Below are 23830 nucleotides of genomic sequence, written 5' to 3' on the forward strand. Positions count from 1 at the left end.
CATTTCTAGGGGAGTCCAGGGCGGGGCTGCTCTAAATGAATCATGATAGGGAAGTGGTCCAACAGTGTAGTACCTGCCACAATGCTCGTGGATCCCCCTTGTGCATCACCCAATCCCCAATGTAGAATATGTCAATGCGCTCCAGCAAGCCATCCTACCTCCTGTGTCCGAAAGAGAAATGGAGAGTGCCAGCGAGCTTGGTAAACTCTGCCCCTCTCAAGGGTCTCCACCACTGATCGTGAAAATGAACTGCTCCCATCTGCTCCGGGCATCTAAGAGAAGTAAGCTTCTCCCTGCTTGTCCTCCCCAAACTCAAGGTTGTTGAAGTCGCCTCCAACAATCCAAGAGTTGACATCTGAGATGTAATTTGTCAGCCGCCTCCCAAAAGCAAGGCGTTGGTGCCTACAAGCTTGTGCATACACGTTTAGAGTCACGATCCTGGACTTCCCCACATAGACACTCATCCAAACTGCTCGTCCTGTGATAAGCTTGCCCTAGTCATAGACCTCTAGGGCCACTACCTGAGAAGTTGAAAAGCAAAGCCCTCCACTATGGCCTATTGAGGGGGACCAAACCTCTAGGTCTCTCCCCGGGAGGAGGTGGTGACGACGTCCAATGTCCGCTGCTGAAAACATATGCTCCTGTACGAAAGAGACTCTATTGTCCGTCCTACCATTGCCCTCAACAAGTCCTACCGAGTATCAGATATTGGGGCTAACTGCGTGCAAAATTATGGAGCCCATGCACGTTTCAACTCACAATAGTCCAACTAATGAGGAGGAGGAGTGGTCAAACCGGGCTCTCTTATGTGAAGGATCCTATTAAACTACCTCAGACTTATGAGACTTTGCATGGGTATCTATGTGCCGGCGCATCAGAGGCATGACTGATGCCATGCCTGCCTTCAAAGCCCACTGCATCATGAAGAAGACCTCCAACCCAAGCTTGGCCATGCATTGGTGGAGTGGCATGACCTATGTGAACTACACCTTTGGCTTCATATGGATTACCGCCATGCCCAAGCCTACGCTTGGCCTCCCTAGAGCAAAGCCATGCTAGAAAATAATTGAGTCCCCATGTGTGAGCCAAATATCTGGCCCCTCGGGGACCATCCACTCCACCATCATGTGTAAAATCTGCTCTTTCATCATCATTCAGAAAGGGCGGGTTCCACTTCTCCCAGGTGGAGGCAAAGTTGGAACTCCAAAAGGTGTGGTGCAAGAGTCCATCACTCCAATGGAACCCTCTTTGTAGGGCTATAGAAACATGACTATCATCTCTAGTGCTAGAGGATACTCATATGGGATCTTGAGATAGTTCCATTGACCAAGCCCCCAAAAACATCCCTAGGCAAGGGTTGCCCAGGGCGAGGCTTCGGGCCTAGAAGCTAGGAAAACAAGCTGTTGAACTTCATCTTCTGCGAGGAGGCGTAATCCTGAGGCTGAGAAGAAGTGGCATGCGGCTCGGAGGAGGCGGCATTTACTGAGGGGGAGGAGGAAGACTTTGCCCCACCCTTGCCCGACAGCTTGGGGTCAGGACCATATCAGAGGGGTGGTCGGGAGGAAGAAGAGGAGGCAACTGACACTGTTGTAGAGGGAGGGGGAGAAGAGGGAAGAGAGGTGGGGGTGTAGAGAGGGCGGGTAGTGAGGGTGACTTCATCTTGGAGGGGGGGGAGGGGAAGGAGGGAGGAGGGAGGCAGAGGGCGGACGGGGTTCCGGTGGGGGAACCTACGGCGGAGGGGGAAGATCTGGCCAAGGGGAGGGGGAGGAAGGGGAGATGGAGTAGCCTCCTGAGAGGCTGAGGGACCATCAAAGGCCTACTACAGTGTTGGTGCTGAGAAGCTCTCGCCGCTTGTCGCCAGGGGGGACTGCATCGAAGGGGCTATACGGGCTGCATCAGGGCAGCCTAAGGGCTCATTGTGGCACTAGCAGGATGCGCCTTGAGGCACAATGAGTGTAGGCTGCAGAGGGGCCTGCAACAACTAGAGGCAAGGCTGCCGATGCACAGCGATGGCGGGGACATAAGCAGGGGCAAGAAGGAAGGAGAAGGCAAGGAGAAGAAGGGGGAAGCGGAGAGCAGCAAGGCGGGTAGAAGGAAGGGGATGGCGAGGGGCAGCAAGGAGAGCAAGGAGAACTATTTACTCCACTCTTTCAAACCCTGCCCCCGTTCCTTTCGATCCTACATCTTCGTGACCATTCATATCTTGAACAACAACCCCTAGACTCAACACAAAAGGAATTTCACTAGTACCACTAGCTCAAACCTAAAGGAATTCCACTAGTTCCACAAAAGGAATTCCACTAGTACCACTATTACCACTGGTTCAAATCTAAACGCCAATTGGAATGGAGTGTGCTTCCTTGTGACCTTGAATGCCTTTTGGTATGCCCATATGCCATGTGGAGCTTGTGGACTCAATCATTTTGGTGCTAAATCACTATTTTGTGGAGAATCCTTAGGGCGTTCACTATGTGAAAATCACATACAGCGCATGTGTTCCAAGGGGTATTTAGGAAACCTCCTACCTATGCAGGCACTCCATTGAGCTATTAGCAGTAGCGCTCCAGACTAGGACCTTCTTTTGTTTGGTGAGGTAGGTGATGCTTTCTCCTTGCCACTTGCATTTGCTTTAATATATAGATAAACGATAAATGAAAAATGGAATTAGTTTTTATTTCAATTTTATTTAAAGTGTGTTAGAGTCTCTCTCTCTCTCTCTCTCTCATCTTATAACCTATACACACCCCTTTAAGATGATAAAAGTACATCTTTTGTATGAAAATCTTCACTCTCTATTTAAAAAACTCCTTGTGTCTGTATAATTTCTGCAACTCCTCAAGAAATTTATTTAACTCCCTAAGAAAATAAAGTTAAACGCATGTGCTATCTTACATATTTTTAGTGAACTCCTTGGGGGAGAATCATTTTGAGCACCTCATTCATTTTCTTTGGATTGATATGTTGATTTCTTGGGCTAGATTATATTTTGATGATTGGGCATTGCATAGAGGTCGCAATATTTGTACATAGAGGTCGCAATATTTGTGCTACTTTTTGGTGGTCTTGATAATCTTCGAGCCTTGTAGAAATGTCCGTTCTACGAGGTATCAACATCTAGATGCTTTGCATGCAGAGGAAGGCCTTTTCGAGATAATTCTATAGATTTGGGTTGCCTCACATGCACGGCGGTATGTCTAACACCTTCAAATATGGTAGCAACCCTATCTCATATCACACAATTGCCAGCACTAGGAGACATGAGATTTTGAGACGGGAGATTGGTGTACATCAAGAGTCGTCCTTCCTAGCAGAAGCATCCTGCAGAAGATTGGATTTAGGAGTGCCTTGCTGTAGCAGCAAGAGCTTAGCAGAGTAGGTACCTTTGGAACAGAGGGCTAAGTATGCCTTTCATTCATGAGAATCCTTTTGGATCTATTTCATAGGGAGAGTAAATAAACACTTTTTCTTCACTCTTGGTTCTACATATGGTAGAGAGAGTGTTTCTTAGGTGATTGACTTTGATGGGTGTTACAGTCAAATCGGGTTACCCTCTTGCATTGCTACAGATTTTTATGCCTCCCTTCTTATTGCAAATTTGGGCATTGGCATTCCTACTGAGAAAGATGCCAGGTAAAGGGTTTGGCATTTTATTCCTAGATTGGTGAAGCCATATATTAGGACTTGACTTGATGGACCTTTTCACCAATCTAGAATTCCGGACTACTTTTTTTGCCCTTCATAAGGTCAAATCTCCTAGTCTAGATGGGCTAGGCCCCTCTACTTTCATTGTTTTTGGACATGATTGGTCACAATATCACCTCACCTCTGCAGAGGATTCGGGACCCTGGCACTATGTGTGATCTCTTATAGAGAGTATCATTCATTTTATCCCAAAGGGGAGGTGCAGAAATTTGGTATCTCAATGCAAGCCCATCACCTTGTTAGAAAAAAAACCTAGCCTTTGTGGCGAGTTTCTCCATGCAGAGGAATCTAATAGATGGTTAAGGTGTGTGCAATGGAAGAATCTAGAGAGTGAAGGGAAGGCTGTAATTCAAAACATTTGACTATGAGTCCACAAGATAGAACTCACAAAACACCAAACTTAAGAGAGAGAGACAATAGTAGAGAAGTTCACAAAATGCCTCAGAATATATTGCAAAAATCTGAGTCAAAAAGCTTCACCAGAGATCCCAAAAACCTGCAGCAATCTGCTGCCCTGGATGCTCTGTGGCGAGCACAAACTTTGCTCCCAATTTCCGTCCTTGCACTCTTTTGGTTTTGTGCTCCTCAGTGAGCTTCAATGACCTCGTGTAGTGCTGGTTCCTTGGACAGCGCTGTCCCAGACTTGGACCCTCCTACTGGCTGTAAGTATGCACCAAGAGACCTGTTCCCAACACTAAGCGCTGTCCCAGACTTGGACCCTCCTACTGGCTGTAAGTATGCACCAAGAGACCTGCTCCCAACACTAAGTGCTTCGATTCTGAAGTCATGATCCTCTGGTGTTCTTTCTTGCTGCTGCAGACTGCTGCGCATTCTCTGGATCACCTCCTGTGGATGTTGACTTCCTTGCTGCACTTCTCGACAGCCTGTTGTGAGGCACAACACCTGGAATGAATAGATCAAATGACCCCAAGGTAACCCCAAGGCTGGGGGCTTTATATAGAGGGATGGAATCCCCTTCAACTAGCTGACTGGGTCTGTGAACCAACCAACCCAGTCAGCCAACCAAACTGCCACAGACTGGCCCGACCCAGTCTGTGGATCTGCTGACTTAACCATGCCTATAAAAGGCGCTTCTCTAGAGCCTTTACCTGCTCCAAAACAGGTGCGTATCAGCTGTGTGGCAGCCCTGATGTCCCCACCTATCTGCTGCATGATTAGAGCCTGCTCCGACATGCAAAACACCTCCAAGTTAGCTTTGTTTGCTGTGCAGATCTGCAGCCTTCTACATAGCCCAGATAGCTCCGATTTGCTGTCTTTGCATGCTCTCTACTGCTCCAGGCTGGTGCTGATGTCATCACAATCTTCTAACAGTCTTCCAAGCTATCCTTGCTGCCCACCTCCAACAATGGATCTTGTGGCAGCCATGGGGATGGTTCCCTCCACCTAGATCTACCCATGTGGCATCCATACTTGATGCACACATAGCAATCTCTCAGACCTCCCAATATTATCTTGGTACCATGTCCCCATGCTCTCCTCATGTTGGGGCTTACAAGTGGGATAATGGACCCTAATTTCCAACGCCCCCTCTCATTGTCACAATGTGAGCCCTCAATGTCCCAAAGACATACATCCTCCTTGAGAAATGTTTTGAAATCAACCCCCATTTCCAACATACTAGCTCCTTGCAACTCAAGAGCCAAGCCAGTACATAGGTAAAACCACGGCACCTTCCTCCAATGGCACTATCATATGTTGTCGTCACGAACGTGCTTGGCACACCATCCAACTCAGGTACACCCAATTGTCCCTCTCTGAATTTCGGAAACAACCACCAAGTCCCATGGGTTTATTTCAACCAGTTATGCAAACTGCATGAACCACAACATACATATAGAGAGCCTGAAATCACTCCAGGATGTGGTTCTAAGTGCGCTCCTCTCAAGTTCTAGCACTAATGCCACCAAGGTACTGTAGTACTCTTGTCCGTAGTTGCCTCTTGTCCTCCTCGAGAATTCTTCATCGTCAATATCACCTATAAGTACCAGCTCCGTAGAGGTACCCATACAAACTAGGTCCACCAACCCACAGAAAGATACACATGCTTCTGTTAAGAAAGCTCGTTCTATACCTGCTTGAAGGTTTTTCACCCTCCAACCTAACAAGGATTGAGTGCCAAACATACTATGTCAAGCCAACTACCTCAATGAAATACTCCCTCAACGCACCTGTGAGTTCTGGAGCCAATACTCTAGTACTAACCCAACATCCATCTCAGAGGTCTTCATCTCCCTTATCCTTTATGCCCTTCACCTCCCTTATCCTTTATGATGAATACAACCTTGTCCTCAGCATGCTTTGAGCAACATATACACTGGTCTCCTCATCTTTTGAGGAACCTCGATTTTCTGACCATTGCTCAATACTAGACATGAGCAATGTCACATTTGGATCTATGCATCTTGTCAAGGTGCTACATGGTGGAGTCACCAAAACCAACTCACCTTGAACAACACGATCTGAATCTTTTCCCGGTTCATCTCCCCTTGATTTTTATTCTTTCTTCTTTTTTTATCAGCCTTTTTCTTTCAACAATCTCTTGCCATATGTCCAAGCATATCACAATAGTGGCACTTTTTCTTCATCTTTCTCTTAATGTCTCCGTCAGAATAGTTTCGGTCCTTGAAAGAGTCCTTTTTCTTATTGGGATTGCCTTTCTCTTGCTGGCCCTTCCTTTCACCTTTAGTAGTGACGTTGAAGGCTTTCTCACTGCCATCATCCTTCAACTGTTAGGGTTGAAGCTCCTTGATGGTTTACTCAGTATGAGTGTGGCCAACTGATTGTTGTCCACCTTAGGATCTACAGCAACCAGTTCATCCTTAAGACTCTTGCTTTGGCTAGATAATCACTCACCAATGTAAGAGATTACAAAGATATGGTATTGTAGGCATAAAGTCAACCCTATGGTTGACCAATAGTACTTGGGTACTATATATACCAAGTACTTGTATTGTTTCATTTGAACATTTCTATTGGAGCTTTCTTGTGTGTGCACTCTTGCTCACTTGTGTTCACAACCTGTCTCCACTTTGTTCCTACATTTGGTATCAGAGCGCTTCCGTCTCTAGAGCCCATTCCCGCGCTTGCTTCCAGAATCCCGCAAGCTTGGTGCTCCAGCGCACGTTCTTGGTTCTCACATTCAGCTCTCCAGATTTTGCTTGAGGTAGCTCCAACAGTCCAGCGGCTGTTTTTTGACCTTTTGAGGTCCGATTTCGACGTTTTTTGAAATTTCAGAGCTGCCCGGATACAAACAAGCCTGTCCCACACCATTTCAAGCGGGGGAAAAAAACTATTTTTTCCGTCCGTACAATCCGTACAGATCTGTCCGTATAGTTGCGCAACAGTGCCGCGAGTCCGTACGACTTGTCGGAACCTAATTTCGAGCCCGTACGACTTGTTAAAAGGCGATTTGAGCAGTTTTCGGTTGTTTTTGGGCATTTCTGCTCAGATCTGAACCTTTTTCAACTCCAATCTCTCCCAGGTGTGTTCCAACAACTCCAGGCGTCTCCATACTTCTCTAGGCTTTTTTCTACACGTGTATTGTGTTCAGAAGTACTCCCGACAACTTCATTCAGCTCCAAACAGCTCACTTCAACTCCTTTGTCATCTCCAGCTTGCCCACACAGTCAGTGGACTGTTTTGCAGGTGTTTCGGGCCAAGGTGCACTTTCAGTAAGTGTTTTGAGCTGTGTATTTCGCTTCGGGACTGTTTTTGCAGCCCATACTCTTGCACTCTCAGGTGCATTTGCAGATATTATGCATTGTTGGGCGCATTTGCAGTTACTTTACAGTTGTGGATGCTTTTGAGCTCTGTTGGATGCATTTGAGCACTCGTGGGTGCACTCTTTCAGATTTGGGTTGTGCATTTTCAGTTTGGGATTGCACTTCAAATTGCAACAGAGTGCAGTGATTGGTTGATGCCAATTTTGCAGTTAGTGGCATTTCAGAGCAGGCAGTCGTACTTTGCATTTGCAGCTAGTATTAGTTTGGGATTTGCAGGCACATTTGCAGCCAATTGCACTTTTGGGACTTGCAGTTCTTTTTGCAGGTACATTTGCAGCTTGTGGGTATCCCATTTTGCATCATGTCGACTCTTTCAAACAGTTTTGGCAATTTGTCCGAGGGTGACAAGCTGGATGGACCAAACTATGCCTTGTGGTCATTCATGCTTAAGAACATCTTGGTTGGTAAGGGCTTGTGGGATATTGTTAGTGGGGATGACGTGAGGCCAACAGGCTCATCTACATCCAGCATAGCTTCTTCAATTCAGAGTACAGGCAAACAGTAGACTGCTACAGTCCCTCCTGCTAGTCCCATAGCATCGACGGAGGAGCAAAAGAAGTTTGACCGCCGCAGTGTCCAAGCGATGTTTTTGATTGCCACAAATGTGAAGAGGCACATTATGACGACTATCAAGTCGTGCAAGGATGCAAAGGCTGCATGGGAAAGATTGGCAAACATGTATCATGTTAAGAATGAGGCAAGAGCCATTGCCTTGACAAATCAGCTCAAGGATCTCGAGATGCAGGTAGGCCAAGCCATCACTGATCATATTGCCAGGATCACTGATCTACGTGATCAGCTCGCAAGTATTGATGAGAAAATAGAAGACAAGAAGCTCGTCTCTATTACTCTCAATAGCTTAGCGTCCTCATATGGCACATTCGTCACTTCATTGACCATTGTTCTCAGGGCAGCCCCACTCTCATTCGATGAGTTAGTTGGGCTTTTGTTGCAGGAAGAGGAGAGATGCTCAAATTTTGCCAAAGCCTCTCGTCAGGGTGAGCAAGCGCTTGCCATGGGTGGAAAAGGAAAATTTCAGAAAAAGTTTGAGCCAACACAGCCATACAACTCAGTACAAGGAGGAGAATGCAAGCAGTTCAAGCAAAAATCAGAAAAAGAGCAAATGCAATTATTGCAAGAAGCCAGGGCATTACATCGCGTGTCAGAAAAGGATTGCCAATGAAAAGAAGAGGCAAAGGGATAGCTCTAGCAGTAATTTTGTTGCCCCCACTAAAACTCGTGCTTCAAATACACATGGTGAAGCTCATCTTGCCCAAGGTGATAGAGATTTTGTGTTTGCTGCATTTAATGAGAAGATGGATGCCAAGGGGGATTTGAAAACTGAAAATCAATCAAGGGATGCTTCCCTTATTGCAAGTGATACATGGTATATCGACAGTGGTGCTACTAAGCACACGACTCCTCGCCAGGAGTGGATTGAGAGCATCACACCTATTCATGGCAGACAGGTTACATGTGCCAATGATGCTTCTCAAGACATCATCGGAGTTGGGCACATTCCTATTCAGCTTGATAATGGCAAAGTTAAGTATATCCGAGATGTTTGGTATGTTCCAGATTTGAGGCAAAATCTGATTTCAGTTTCAAACATTGCCCATGATCAACATATGTTGGTCGAATTTCAGGATAACCAATGCAGGATCAGGATCCAAAGAAAGGGTATGAGGTTGTAACAACAAAGTGATTTTGGAGCATTACGGTGCGGCTGGTATTTGCCGTGTCATACAAGTCTTTCAAGAACGTCCATGCCTCAGGTGAGGTCTTCGCCAATTGAAAGTGCAGAAGCACCGAATCTGTAGTTTTCTAGAGATGATTATTGCCAATGACTCAACATCCTTCTGCATCCATTCTTTTACGTCATTTGGATCTGCTGCCCCGGTTACCTTCTGTGACGCATCCTTTACATCCATCAGTGTTGTATCTCTTCCTTCAGTTACATCCCATAATCCACGTGCAACCATGTAACTCCTAATTTTGATATGCTAGATTGGGTAGTTTGCCCCATCTAGCATCCCCGTCACATCAAGATTTTGCCCACATGTAGGTCCCCATCTGTAGCTGAGATTTTACTTCAAAAAAAAATCTTTGAAAAACAATGCCCTTCTTGTCACACCGTACTGATTAGAAGTTGCCCTTCTCTTTCAGTTGTCGAAGTCAATCTCTTACTTGGATGGCTTCATCAACGAGGCATACACCTCCTCACTTCAGATCTCCACCTCGATCGCAGCCCTTGTCTCACAAATCTCACTTCCAAGCACACCACCGTCACATCCCACGATGAGCAAGGTCTTGAACGACCGAATAATCTTCTTGCTCTGAGCCGCTGGGAAAATCCGAGGGTGACCACTTACTCCTGCGAGATCTTTTAGTCTTCTCTGTTGGTGGGTCTACCATCTCAGCATCTGAGGGCTCTGAGAAGGACACCTTCTTCCTGGGGCGGCCCGGTCCACGGTTTGGAGAGGGGTCCGAGGTGGCACGACTTCTTTTCCCGAGGTCAAGGATCTCTACATCAGAATCCTCAGTGCCCGACTCACTTAGAAGATTCACCCTTGGAATATTGGGGCATTCTGTGCGATAATGACCCTTCTGGTGGCACTCGTAGCATACAACATTAGCACGGTCTCTTGGAGGGCACTGCTGCAGTGGCTTTGATAATGTTTTAGGAAAAAAAAGCTAGCCTTTGTGGTTAGCTTCTCCACGCAATGGAATATAGTAGATGGTTAAGATGTGTGCAATGGGAGAATCCAAAGAGAAGAAGGGAATGTTGTAATTCAAAACTTTTGACTATGGCTACAAGATAGAACTCACAAAACACCCAACTCAAGATAGATAGACAATGGTAGAGCAGTCAGAATACAATGCGGAATCTAAGTCAAACATGCTTAACCAGAGATCCCAAAAACCCGTTGCTGCCCTGCATGCTCTGTGGTGAGCACAAACATTGCTCCTATTCCATTCTTGCACTCTTTGGCTTGTGTGCTCCTCAGTGAGCTCCAGTGACCTTGTGTAGTGCTACAGCGTCCTCCCGCAGACTTGCACTTGCACTCTCCTACTGGCTATAGGTATGCAGCAAGAACTGCTCGCAAATGTAAGGGCTGCTTCCAGTCTGAACTCATGATCCTCCATGTCCTTTCTTCCTGCTGCAGACTGCTGCGCATTCTTTGGACCACCCCCTATGGATGTTGACCTCCTTGCTGCACTTCTGGACAGCCTGTTGTGAGGCACCACACATGTGGAATGAATGGATAAAACAAACCCAAGGCTCGGGGCTTTAGAGGGCTGGAAATTCCTTTCACTGGTCGACTTTGTCTGTGAACCACCGTTCCAGCCAGCCAACCATACTGCCACAGACTGGGCCAACCCACTCTGTGGATCAGCTGACTTGTCTATGCTTATAAAGGTGCTTCTCTGCAGTCTTTACCTGCTCCAAAACAGGCGCTTACCAGCCACGTGGCAGCCCTGATGTCCCCACCTATCTGTTGCATGATTACAGGCTGCCCCAACCTGCAAAACACCTCCAAGTTAGCTTTGTTTGATGTGCAGGTCTGCAGCCTTCTGCCATAGTGCAGACAGCTCCGATCTGCTGTCTTTGCATGCTCTCTACTGCCCCAAGATGATACTGATGTCATCGCTATCTTCTGAAAGTCTTCCAAGCTATCCTTGCTGCCCACCTACAACAATGGATCTTGTGGCAGCCATGTGGATGGTTCCTTCCACCTGGATCTGCCTAGTGGCATCCACACTTGATGCACACACAGCAGTCTCCCAAACCCCCCAATATTATCTTGGTACCATGTCTCCATGCTTTCCTAATGTGGGGGCTTACATGTGGGACAATGGACCCTCATTTCCAACATACCCCCTTGGGCACAGGGTATTAGATCATGCCAAGAAATCAGCTTGCGGTTACAACCTCTTTCACCTTCCGGAGGAAGGCAAATTTTAATTGGTCAGTCACCTCAAAGGACGAAATAGGACGACTCAGCACACCGATACAGAGTTACCCTTGGATTGGGTTGTGTAGACAACAAGCATCAATATATTATCAGGTGGATGACGGCCTTTCGAAGATAGGAATCCCGCTATAGGTCATAGGCCTTTGACAAGGCACACATGAGGATGCTTTGGTCTTTCATGTGCACTCTACAGGTAGGCTTTCTGGTGGATGCACAGTCTGAGGGAGTTAGGATGTGGTTGGAGCAGTGTTATTGGGATTGATGGTTGGTATTTAGACCCCGTCCAGAGAGCATCCCTCTTGGCACTTGGAGGGTTTGTATTTATGGGGGTTTCCATATAAAGTACTTGCAGTGGGACCCTGGAGAGTGGGACTGCATCGATGCAAGAAATCATGAGAAGAGCCTCCCATCTTTTCGTACACCGTTAGAAATGTCAGGAGGTTTCATGGAGCTCAATATCAAGGGTTGGAAGCCTTCCCTAACCTTCCATTGGAAGGCATGGCAAATTTCAGCAGATTTGCAGAAATTATTTTGGAGAAGGCTCTAGAAGTCTTTCTGGAATAGAAAAATCAGTCTTTTCTTTTGGGTTTGTATTAATGGAGGAATTGCAGTAAACCACTGGAGGTCCAAGTTTGGGACTCCCAAGGTTGTTTGGGAGGAATCGCAGGACTTGTGGGTAGCTTTGCCCCTCCCCCTTTTTTCATCACTTGGGATTTAGTGGCTTGGCGCTCTTTGATTGGATCTCAGGTATTTTACGAGATCCATATCTCATGGGTTTTCTTGGTTCAATGCCATTTGGCTGATGCATGCTTCTTAGATGATGTTCGATTCTCTCACTAGAGGTTTGAGGTGGCCCTTTCAGCCTCAATCCTGGCTCTTTCATTTGAATAGGCTTAAAACCCTCTCAGGCTTTCTCATGTTGAGCATCCTTAAGCCCTTTGCTCTTTGGGGTTTTTTTCATACTTTCTTTTGAGGCAGTAAAGGCAGACTCACAAGCAGCCTTTGAAATATTCGCTGTACTTTTATTTGGGTATTGAATTCTAGCAAACTAAAGAAGGAATTTTCAAGTCTCACTGTAAATATGTGAAGTAGGTTTTGCAGAAATCTCACATGCAAGATTGCAAACCCATTAATACCCCATTACATGTGGGTCACGAGCTTGGCAAAAATGTGGATAAAAATGCAGATGCTGCCCTTTATAGACAGGCAAAGGGTGGACACATGTATTTGTCCGTAAAGAAAACCTCTAGGGCACCTCAAACTTAAAGGATTGTTCTATGCCAGGGAGGACAATCCCAATTTCTTTAGATTCAGTGACTCTAATAGGGCAAGAGACTCATACAACAAAAGATCTACCATCAGCTTTTAAAGCTATTTTCACAGCCATATTGGAATGCATATGGCTTAGAAGCATTTTGTTGGATATGACAGTGTGGCGGATCTCTTCAAAAAGACTCTCTCTAAGAAAAAAATTGATGATTTCAAGTTTTATTAAGGCAAGAGAGATTACCAGGCTTCAACAACATAATTTCTTGGACCTCACAGAGATATCTGCAGCAAGGGGTGGAACTGACATTTTCTTGAACCTTTGATGCCAGATCTGAGTCCAGGCAAGCTGAGGCCTTGGGAGTGCGCCACCTAGCTATGAAATTTGTTGTGTTACATCACAAGCCCTCCCCTTTTTAGGGTTAGGGCTATGGCTAGGGACTCGCTAGTATTAAGCATATTTGCCATTTTCTTGTGTTTTCACTGTAGTTGTGTGTGCACCTTTTTGGAGAGTCTCTCTCCCACCATTGTATTGCTCCTTTTAAACATTTCCTTGCATGGTTTCATCTCCACTCTCTGACTCACACACAATCTCACAGTATTATGGAAAAGGAGAGTTCCCTGCTCTTCACTTACACTATCTGGCTAAATCTTTATGAACTCCAAGTAAATTCTGGGTCTTGCAAAAGTACTAGCACGGAATCTATATGATTGTGCCCTCACCTTCATAACTTGGCCACCAAGCAATATGCATCCAATGACTGTCATAAAGGAGGTTAGTAGTTGCAAGGGTACAGTCATGTAGAAGCTCCATTTAGGACCTGCAAATGCTCACTAAATTAGTATTTTGAAGGCAAATTTAGAAAATAGGGGCACCATACCACATTAAAAATAATTGTGTCTATTGAAGCAACTACGTTAGCCAAAACACTTGCAGATATATCTTTAAAATAAAACCAATTAATGGCCAGAAACTAAAAAGCAGTACAACCACTGGTCCCTTGAAAAACGATTGCAGAGTGCTCTTCAAAATTTTTAAGGTTGATAGATTAGGTGATTCTATAGGTGACATAATAAATGCTACATGGCCATCTATTGATAGAAGTTGATGACATGGGAATTGACTGCCACCTCAAAAATCAAAATCCTTATTACCAAATGGATCAATATGGGTATAACCAACACAAGTATGACTGTAACCTTGGGGCAGCTACAAAAATACTTGATTGAAACCTCAATCACGTTAATTGTTCGCACAGCCAGAATTTCCTGGAACAGTCTGCTGTTTCCTACATGTATTTGTTTGTTCTAATTTCCTGGATAGTCCCATGTTTCCTACATGCATTGGGCAGATTTGGGACTGTCATGTATATGACCTTTTCTCCATATCAACCCAATTAATCAAGTAAAAATTCTTGCAGTTCATTTTTGGCCTGTTCCACGAGCCAGCAACTCCAACTAGTCTCATGTTTCCTACATAGATTTTTACTATAATGCATATGACCTTTCCTGCAAGTCAACCCACTAAATCATTTAAAAAACTTGCAGTTCAGTTTTGGCCCACTCAAGCAGCCAGCACCTTTAACAGTTAGTTTACATAAGAGCCATAATAGAGCTTATTAAATACATGGCAATGCTTGTGGGAGCAAATTATTGACTTAAACATGTAAAAGCTTGATTACAACCCAGTAACCTAGATTAATTTCTTGCAATTCCATTTGGTATCACTTGAAAAGCCTGCCAGGTGGCTATACCATCCCTTAAGACAAAATTTGGACATCAGTATGGTTTTAGGTAGGGGAGAGAGGTTTCGACTTGAAACATATATATATATATACACATATGTTTATATATATAAACATATAAATATGTCCAAACAAAAGTAAGCTTGTTCATGTTGTTGCGTACGCAATAGGTTAGAAAACAATCGACTTCTTTGAAAATCAAAAAAGAAGAAAAGCAAAAGTTTAATAGGTTGGAAGTTGTTGCATGCACAATAGGTTGGAAAACAATTCACGTGTCGTCGCACTTTGAAAATTTTGCCAATTCGAGCAACAAGTTGAGATGAAGAAAGAACCAAGACGATTGAAGAATGAAGTGTGGAATGAAGGAGGTAGTGAAGGTTATGCCAGTTATAGTTAACCTAAAAGCTTTCCCTACAACTAATTATATCTCGCCTCTCCCCTCATTCTTTATTCTCATTCTCCTAATTTTCAAATCATCCTCCTTTGCTAGTGGCTTCCTCCTCCTCCTTTGCTAGTGACCTCCTCCTCCTAGGTAATCCCTTCTTCCCCTCCCTCTCCTTCCTCTCTCCCCCTCCTCCTCTCTGGCCACCTCCTCTCCTCTCATCCTCCTTTCCTCTCCGTCCCCTCTCCTCTCCCTCTCTTATAAAATATAAACATAAATAAATACATACTCTCTCTCTCTCTCTCTCTCTCTCTCTCTCTCTCTTTGGGGTGAAATCCATGTAATATACACATACAGGCACACGTGTGCACACACACACAAGGGAAAGCCATTGCCTTCATATGGAACTTGGGAAGCTGTTCTGCTCAAGATGACTATTGGGAATGCCTAGGAAATGCCCATTCCCATCATATGGAACTTGGGAATGCATAGGGAATGCCCATTCCCTTCATATGAAAGCCGTTCTGCTTAGGATGACTATTGGGAATGCCTAGGGAACGCCCAGCATACGGAACGCCTATGAAATGCCTAAGGTTTGGCTAGAGAACGTCTAGGAAGCGCCTTAGGAACGTTCCACAAGGACTAGTCACTAAATGGCAATTTTCAGCTTCTTTTTTTGTGCAGAACTTATGCTAATTGCTTGCTTTTTAACGATGTTTTTTTTTTACACGGTCTTTTCACAGCTGCCTTGTTTTTTATGCGATTTTGCCATTATTATATATATATTCCTTCACCCTAGCTACACCACCATTGGTGATGTGCCATTTCCATTCCCGTTCCCTTGGAGTCCCATTCCCATTCTGATGGGGTTGGTGATCCGTAGAATGTTCCCGTTCCGATAGCATAAGTATATATAAATATATGTAGGTATGTATATACATACAGTCATACGTACGTACCTACCTACCTACATGTATCATGTGTGTATGTATGCAGTCCTTTGAATGGCATTGACCGTTCATATGGCCCAACCATCCTTTCCTCTTGGTAGAGTGACAGTGGTATCCTTAACATCGTTCGGGGGAATCTTTGTCGTGGGAGCTCCAGGCGAAAGTCTATAAGGCAGCAATCTAAAAGGCATCCGTGCCGGAATCCTAGTAGAACCTCCTGCCCAATCCTCAACAGATAAGAGATGAAGCCAATTTTGAAGCAATAGCAAAGGGACCTGCATGCAAGAAAAGTTTGAAGTGCACTTTCTTTGCGGAGTCTTGTTGAGTCTTCTTGAACAAATGTCAGGCAAGCAGCTTATAAACTCTTTTCGTCGTAACACCCAATGAACTTTTTCCTTGGCAAGGGATATGCACACCCCTCTAGGACTTGCTTTATTTTCCGGTACTTTCATCCCCTATGTATGTGCAAACTACCTAAAGAAAAATTGGCTTGAGTTCAATAGGTTTCATGTGAGCTAGTATCCTCTCTCGAATTTCGAATCCCTCAGGATGCTCCGCTGCTGCGTGTCAATGTATGCCATGGAGTGTTTGCCCCTCGCAGTTGGCCATCCGGGGTGTGAGTGCGTGCTCGAGTGGAGAAAAAAAATAAGTTAAACTGGCTTCAATTTCTTGTAGTAGCCTATGGAAATTTTGTGATTCTAAAGAGTTACTTTATTAGCAGTGCCTCCTTAGAGGTCAGTGCCTCCTTAGAGGTCGTGCTATAGTGGAAAATTGAACTTTTTAATGAATTTGCACTTGTAATTTATTGAGAGGAGCATGACATGCACTTGTGCACCCTTGTTCCTATCTTGAGGCATCATTGCACACACTACTAGGTACAAACAATATTACAAGCATTATCAGAATGTCCATTCTAGCTTAAGCTTAAATTTTTTTGTTAAGAAATGAAGTTAAAGGACCAATTGAGTTATCAAGATAAGATATTTTCTTTTTTGGTGACTCAAGTTTGAGCTCAAGCTTCTGGAATTCACTGAAGGAAATACATATAGTTCATCATTAGGATTAGTTTCCCCTTGCAAAGGTTTCGGACTTTGGGCTCAATATCAGTCCATAAATGGAATTTTCTCTACTTTTAACACATCCTCGTTAAAATTCCCTCATCACTAACTTTAAGTGCACAAGAGGATTGCATGATTAGGGGGGCGGGGGGCATAGATAAGAAGAAAAAGTTTCAAACTATTTGAATCTTATAAGCAAGCTAAGTGTACTTAGGTGGAGTGGTAGTTCTCTTCCATTCACAACTTCAAACACACATCTTGATCATAGGCAGAGATATGCATGGATACTACACGTCGATCAGATTGCCCAATTCCACATTTAATAGATTTATACTAACATGCTACTTTCCACCACAGATATCAGGTTATGCTATGATTGCATGTGGGAGGGGCAAATGTCACATTTCTTAGCACATTATGAGGAGATACAATGAGGTAATAGGGGACTTCAATGCTCGAACTGAGGACATGTTAGCATAGATCTTAGATTTCCAAGAGGATGCCATCATACTCCCATCTACATAGGAGTGTTCAATTGTAGATCAAAGCATGTACACATTGGATTCACAGCTCAAACGATGTTAGTAGGGCATTTCATAGATTGGAGGACATACACAGTGGATCCACAATCATGTAGAATGACAGACATTCACTAAATAAGTCCAACCACTCATCATGAGATGCTGATCTACAATAGATTGAAGAGATGGCCAGGATGTGAGAGATACACATGATTCCCATGTGGGGATGGCCATAGTGTAGTGGACTCTCTCTTGGGATCCTCGTCTTTCACGAGCTAAGGTTGTTTAAACAAGGTCTCTCATCTATCCATAGACTTGATACTTTCCCAACCCATCTCATCATACTAACCAAGACACTTTGAGGCCACACATATGGAAGCGATCTCGCCACCACCCTCTTAGAGCACATACTTCTTTTTTTTTAATGAAACCAGTAACTATAAAATTAACATGAAATCAATGTACATGACATTAGACTCCAAAAGAGAGCCTAATGGAAGAACTCAAAAACAGTCAGAAAACACTTCAAGGCTAGTAGCATCCAAGTCCCTCGCAGCATAACTATCATATAAAGATTGCTTGAGGGACATTCTGAAGAAAGCATATGCCTGAGGAAACTGTTGTCCCATCCTAAAATGCAATCTTTGTGTCCAAATAGTCCATAGTACCCAAAAACGAGCCCAGTGAAAGAAAAGGAGGAATGGAGACATCTGAGATGAGAAGCATCCAAACATCCAGAAGAGTTTCCCGAATCTGATAGAGGGAAACCGAAGCCGCAGCAAATGGGAGACATGAGTGATCAATATCCAAGAGTGCGAGGAAGACCATAACAAATGGGAAACTGTCTCACGGTGATGAGAGCAACGGGGGCAAGAAGAGGAGGCAATTCGACGTGCTGCCAATTTCACCCCAATGGAAAAAGCTCTTAGAGCACATACATGAGAAACTAGATATAGGCACTAATGCCCGGTCGCAGCATAGCACACCCGAAGTGATTGAGACTACAACGCAAGCATGAGGCTGTCATCAAGCGCAATAGAGCAATTGCAAATGTAAAGCAAGCAAATCAAAATCGATTCTTAATCTCGGCGACTCGCACGTTGGCTCAATGCCTTTACGCAGATGGAGGGCGAGCTGCACATTACTCACCATTTCCTGTAACGACACCGATATATTGGAAAGGAGCACGAAATCGACGTTTCCTCACAGCACAGCACGCGGATATATGGAAGAATTAGTGTCGGTACAGATTTTGCGTACCTAGAACTTGCATGGAGAGGTCGCGAAATCTGAGAGAACGCTTTCCCTGATCCTCCATGCGCTCCATCACTCTTGACAGAAGACAGTAAGCGTAAAACGTGACTGCAGCACCTACACACATAGCTACAACTCCAGGTCCCCACCCAAGCCCTGCCATCGCATAAGGGAGACTGAGAAGGGACGGACCAGACGTTGCCGATGTCAGGTGATAGCCTGCGTGCATCCAATTGCCTGCACTAGCAGTGATCATCAGAGAAGAACCTCCAGAGACCACAGCTCCCAGCTCTACTTCTGCAAAGAATGCCCATCCAAGGGGCCGTGATCGATGGCTGAGTTTATTGTATTGAAGCTCATGCATCCGTTACCTTTCGACTCGAGTACGAAGAGAGCACCCCCGTCTTCTCTTGGGATCGAGTCTGTGATCTGCACAGCACTTTCTGCTGCGACTGTCGACTGCGACAAAGGATTTAGCTCGTGATCGACGGGCATTTCTTGTCCCATAGCTTGCGACAACGTCACTCTTCGATGGTTTACCCGCTATGCAAACGTTTCTGTGCGTTCAGACGGGATCATTCCGTGGAAGAGAAACTCTCAGCTCGTTAGAATCGGACTCTCAGCTCGTTAGTATCCTTCTGGTTGTAATCAAATGAGAGGCGGCACTGTAGCAACGAAAGGGCCGAATGAATAATTCTACTAGATGGAGGACCCATATTACTTGTCTACGTTCGTTTCCTCTTCCAACTGTTCGTCAGCCAGAAACTCTTTCTACGTTTCCTCGAAAGCACCTCCAATTTGTTTTTAGTTATATATCACTTGCAGATTTTATATGCACCAATTTTGGCTCATACAGAAGATGTGAACCTGATGCATCATAAAATATACTACCATAAAACGGCACTCACATTTTGCTTAATTCTATACACACGATACAATTTTAATAATAAGTAGATAGTAGTATAATGATTTATTATTTCCATTAAATGCACTAGTATGCAACTTGTGGCAAGCCACAAGCTACATACTTGTAGTGTGCAAACCCATCCATGCTCGTGCCATTGTGCTCTCTGTGATCAAGGACTCCTTGATCGAACTTAAGGCTTTTTACTTTTATGCATAACCTAAAGTGAGTCCCTGCAAAGTACAGAACGCTTCGTTTTGACGGACGAAGGTGAACTTGAAAGCATTAAAAAAAGAAGCATTTTCCAAGCGCGAGCTCAATCCTTTGATGTTATCGGTACTAGCAAACTATCACGCATAAACATTGTTTTTCTCAGCTCTTTCCAAATGTCGAGATTTATGTCGGGTTAGTAGGTAAAAGGCTAGATCCTGCACCGTAGCCAACCCTTATGTCCAAATGACAATCCTTCTTCCATGCTTATCGCTCCAACCTCTCGAAGTCTTATCCATCACCCGTCTTTTTAATCACTCGACTGCTCTCACCACCTCCCACCAACCATTAGGCTACCCACACTACTACACATTTGTCCTTTTTCAACGCTTACCTCCCAACGTTTAGCGCACGTGAGCGTGAAAACCGTCGGTATGACACGTGGGCGGGTTTTTAATCGGTATTGCTATAGATATATACTAACAGTAAAGAGTGATGGTATATAACAACAGTAACAGACAATGTCGGTACATACTGACACGAACTAGTGTCGGTATATATCGACACCAGTGTTGGTATATATCGACACTGGGTAAAAAAAGATCATACTGATGAAATTATAGAACGTTGTTAGCAATAAGACCTGAAATAATTTTTTGGTACAAGTTTTATCATTTGAAGATAAAAAATATAAGAGTACATACACATTGAGATTGAAATACTCATGTATTCATGGTGAATTCAATATACAAATGTACATAATGCCATTATAAGAGTGAAAGGGGTAAATATAAAAAGCCTTGTCGATGGTGGCAAAAGAATCAAGAGAGAATCAATCAGTAGAATTTACATCAATAGCTTCGTCTTGAGCCAAGTCTAGCATGCCAAATAAGTCAATCTCTAAATTTATGGTCAATTGATCACCTATATCATCATCGTCTATTGTAGAGGCTTCTTCAATAAAATGGGTGATACATGATCCCCGTCTTCTTCCCCAATTTCATGATATCCACCTTACACCATTACAATGTCATTATATGCACTTTCTTCTTGGTCCATATCGTGATCTTCATCTTCTTCCCTTGATCCATCGGGATCAACTAGATCCATTGGCGGCATCTCCATATCCACGTCCCTAGCTTCAAAAGTATGTTTACTTTGAGGAGCAACTTGGAGCACATACCACCATCATGGATTAGAATGATCTGGATGGAAGACCAACTATGCTCAAGATGTAAATTAAATGCCATCAATTGTATTAAAGTAGATGCTTAATAATATATGAGCATGTATCAATTCTTTAAAAGCGAAGGCATTAGCCTAATAAATTCATTAGTACGTACTCTCTTACAATGCTTGAGAAGAACAAAAGTATCCCTTTCATCTGTCCACAGTTTGGTGGAGTCTATGGCGAAGAAACCACTACTGTCTTTTCTGACTATAGCATTGGGACCATTGTAGATAGTTGTAGACCATTTTAAATCTAGAATGAAAATACTACATCATCTAAAATCAACTTCATAGATTTTGAGTATGGTCCCACAATAATCTAATTGTGAGGAGAGAAGATTAGAATGAGAAGCACTCGCTCGGCTATCTTGTATGAAGTTGGCCATGACTCCACAATCATATGTGACTCTCTTTGGATCAATATGTTCCACCTGAAAATGGTGTCCATATGACCATAATGCACTGTACTTTTTGTACTACAAAGGACATCATCTATATACTTCTTTAAGAAGACTAATCTCGTACATGAGAGAAGGGAGGTTCATGGGAGGTCTGGCACAAAAAGCAAGTTCGTGGGAGGTTCAAGGCAGGTTTGAGGAGGTGGAGCGAGGTTTGGGGGAGGAGGAGGGAGCTAGAACAGACCACATGTTGACGTGAGGCAAACAACTCACTGCTAGAGAAGAGGGCAGCCTTGCCAGGGGCCACATGGCAGCGTGAGAGAGTCTGCCACCATCATTCGCGGGAGTGGAGATAGGGGACGCCATGTGGCACGGAGCAGATACTAGCCCAAAAAGAGGCAATGCCACATGGCATGCATAAAAGGCATGGGGCGGGCAAATTTAGACTTTTCACGGCACACGTGGATCCATGGCGGCCAAGATTTAATGCTCCACACGGATCTCGGAGTAATGACTTGGAACTTACACTGTGGCGCATGGGCCCCGGTGACGTGTCTTGATGGCAACTTGCAATCTAGGCAGATGATTGCTGACAGCAAAACTGACGATAGGCCCGCACTGCCACATGGCAGTTATCGACAGAGCTCTGCCACAACAGCTGCATGTCTCCCATAATTCGCCACATGGCATGGATTGTGACGGTGCAGACTTAGAGTTGAGTCAGCACATGGCGACGACTGCAAGTTCACGACGACGACTACGAGTTTCAGTGACTGCAAGCTCCCGATGGACGACCGCTAGTTGTAGACAGGGAGAGAGAGAGAAATTTAAAAAAAATATTTTTTAGTATTTATTACATATGAATATATAAATACATTAATTTTTTATTAATATAAAAATATATAATAATTAGAAAATTATAATATAAAGACAAATATAAATAAATAAATATATTGTTATATATAAATTTATTTCATAATATATTATATCATGTAAAAAATATATATACTATATATATTATTTTATTTTATATATATATAATTTTAATATTTATTACATACGAATATATAAATACATTTTTAAATTATTTGATACATATAAAAATATATATATATAATAAAATATTATTATATATATATACAGAGAGAGAGAGAGAGAATATAATATATTATATACTATATATATTATATCATATTAGATAACAATATAACACAAACACACACACACAAAGAGAGAGAGAGAGAGAGAGAGAGAGAGAGAGAGAGAGAGGGGGGGATGATATAATATATAACATTAAAATTTTTGTTTTCTATATCTTATATTATATTGTGGAGAAGAAGAAGAAGAAGAAGAACATATTATCGTCCTTTGAAGACCAAAAATCGGCCTATGGGACCTGAAACAATACAAAACCTTACATACATAAAGACTCCTCCCTCAAAGGGGAGGGTAATAAGAGAAACTACCTTTATGTCTAGGTGAGTTTCTGTGCTTGAAAAGCTTAGATACAAATTTCCTAAAGCTGAGGGTGACGCCTTATGTAGCAAATCAGCCAATCTGTTATGTCCCTCAAGAAGAGAGCTGAACTTTTTCCTAATGTGTGCATAGTAATGGAGAGAGAGAGAGAGAGAGAGAGAGAGAGAAAGATTGAGAGTATAATATATAATGTTCAAAATTTTGTTATATATATATTATATGATATTGTGGAGAGAGAGCGAGAGAGAGAGAGAGAGAGAGAGAGAGAGAGAGAGAAAGAGAGGGGGGGGGAGGGGTGGAGAGAGAGAGAGAGAGCGTGTGGCAAGAGGCAGAGCGAGGGGTATGTATATATATGTATCTATGTGCGTGCGTGCGTTTGTGTGTGTGTGTGTGCATGTGGGGAGAGAGAGAGAGAGAGAGAGAGAGAGAGAGAGAGAGAGAGAGAGAGAGAGAGGAGAGAACGAATGCAAAACATATTTGCATCTACCATTTTTGTGACTTTTTCCATGGTAGTTTTGAAATGTATGTTGCTTCACTTCACATTCTTCCATCTGAATGCACATCCTTCTCATTCACATTCTTGGATCTAATTTAGACTCTTCTTTTTTTCAAATTTAAGATCCTCCAAAAGGTTCACAAAGGCTGCATCCGTGTGTGGCCAAGGGTAGAATCATCTATGAATGAGCAATCCATCGCCCATCTTACACAATTTTTAATTATGCAAAGCATCCCTACAAGCAAGAGCTCATACCAATCGTAATAGAGGGATGTTTTCTACAATTGATATTCTTGGAAGTTGAACTGAGGCATAGGGGGTCGTTGAGGTCACCCTTGGTAGTGGCATTGCACCTTTCGTACAGTCTTGGTATTTTTCTTACATTGTGTAGCCTTTGGAGGTCAAGCTGAGGAGCATGCACATGAACGAAGGTCTACACAATTCCCATTAGGCGTCTA

At 43.7% G+C, this 23830-nt stretch overlaps 1 protein-coding gene across 3 annotated transcripts in view; it reads right to left on the reverse strand.

Annotated features, from left to right (window-relative positions):
• Positions 1 to 19405, reverse strand: part of LOC147897797 (GABA transporter 1-like) — a 53884-nt gene extending 34479 nt beyond the window's left edge. For 2 of the 3 annotated variants that reach the window (XM_087380937.1, XM_087380939.1), the window contains exons 1-3: positions 19030 to 19405; positions 18665 to 18895; positions 13472 to 13569 (exon numbers count right to left, since the gene is read on the reverse strand). In XM_087380937.1, coding sequence (XP_087237063.1) covers positions 13472 to 13569; positions 18665 to 18895; positions 19030 to 19165 — 465 coding nt within the window. In that variant the 5' untranslated portion in view covers positions 19166 to 19405. Of the gene's footprint in view, positions 1 to 13471; positions 13570 to 15846; positions 16134 to 18664; positions 18896 to 19029 lie in introns of those variants that run through there. The other variant, XM_087380938.1, reaches the window with a different exon arrangement.
• Between the last annotated feature and the right edge of the window lie 4425 nt (positions 19406 to 23830).

This window comes from Dipteris shenzhenensis, chromosome 10 (genome assembly GCF_047967505.1).
Source record: "Dipteris shenzhenensis isolate YYH24624 ecotype China chromosome 10, Dip_SZ_1.0, whole genome shotgun sequence".
NCBI lineage: Eukaryota > Viridiplantae > Streptophyta > Polypodiopsida > Gleicheniales > Dipteridaceae > Dipteris > Dipteris shenzhenensis.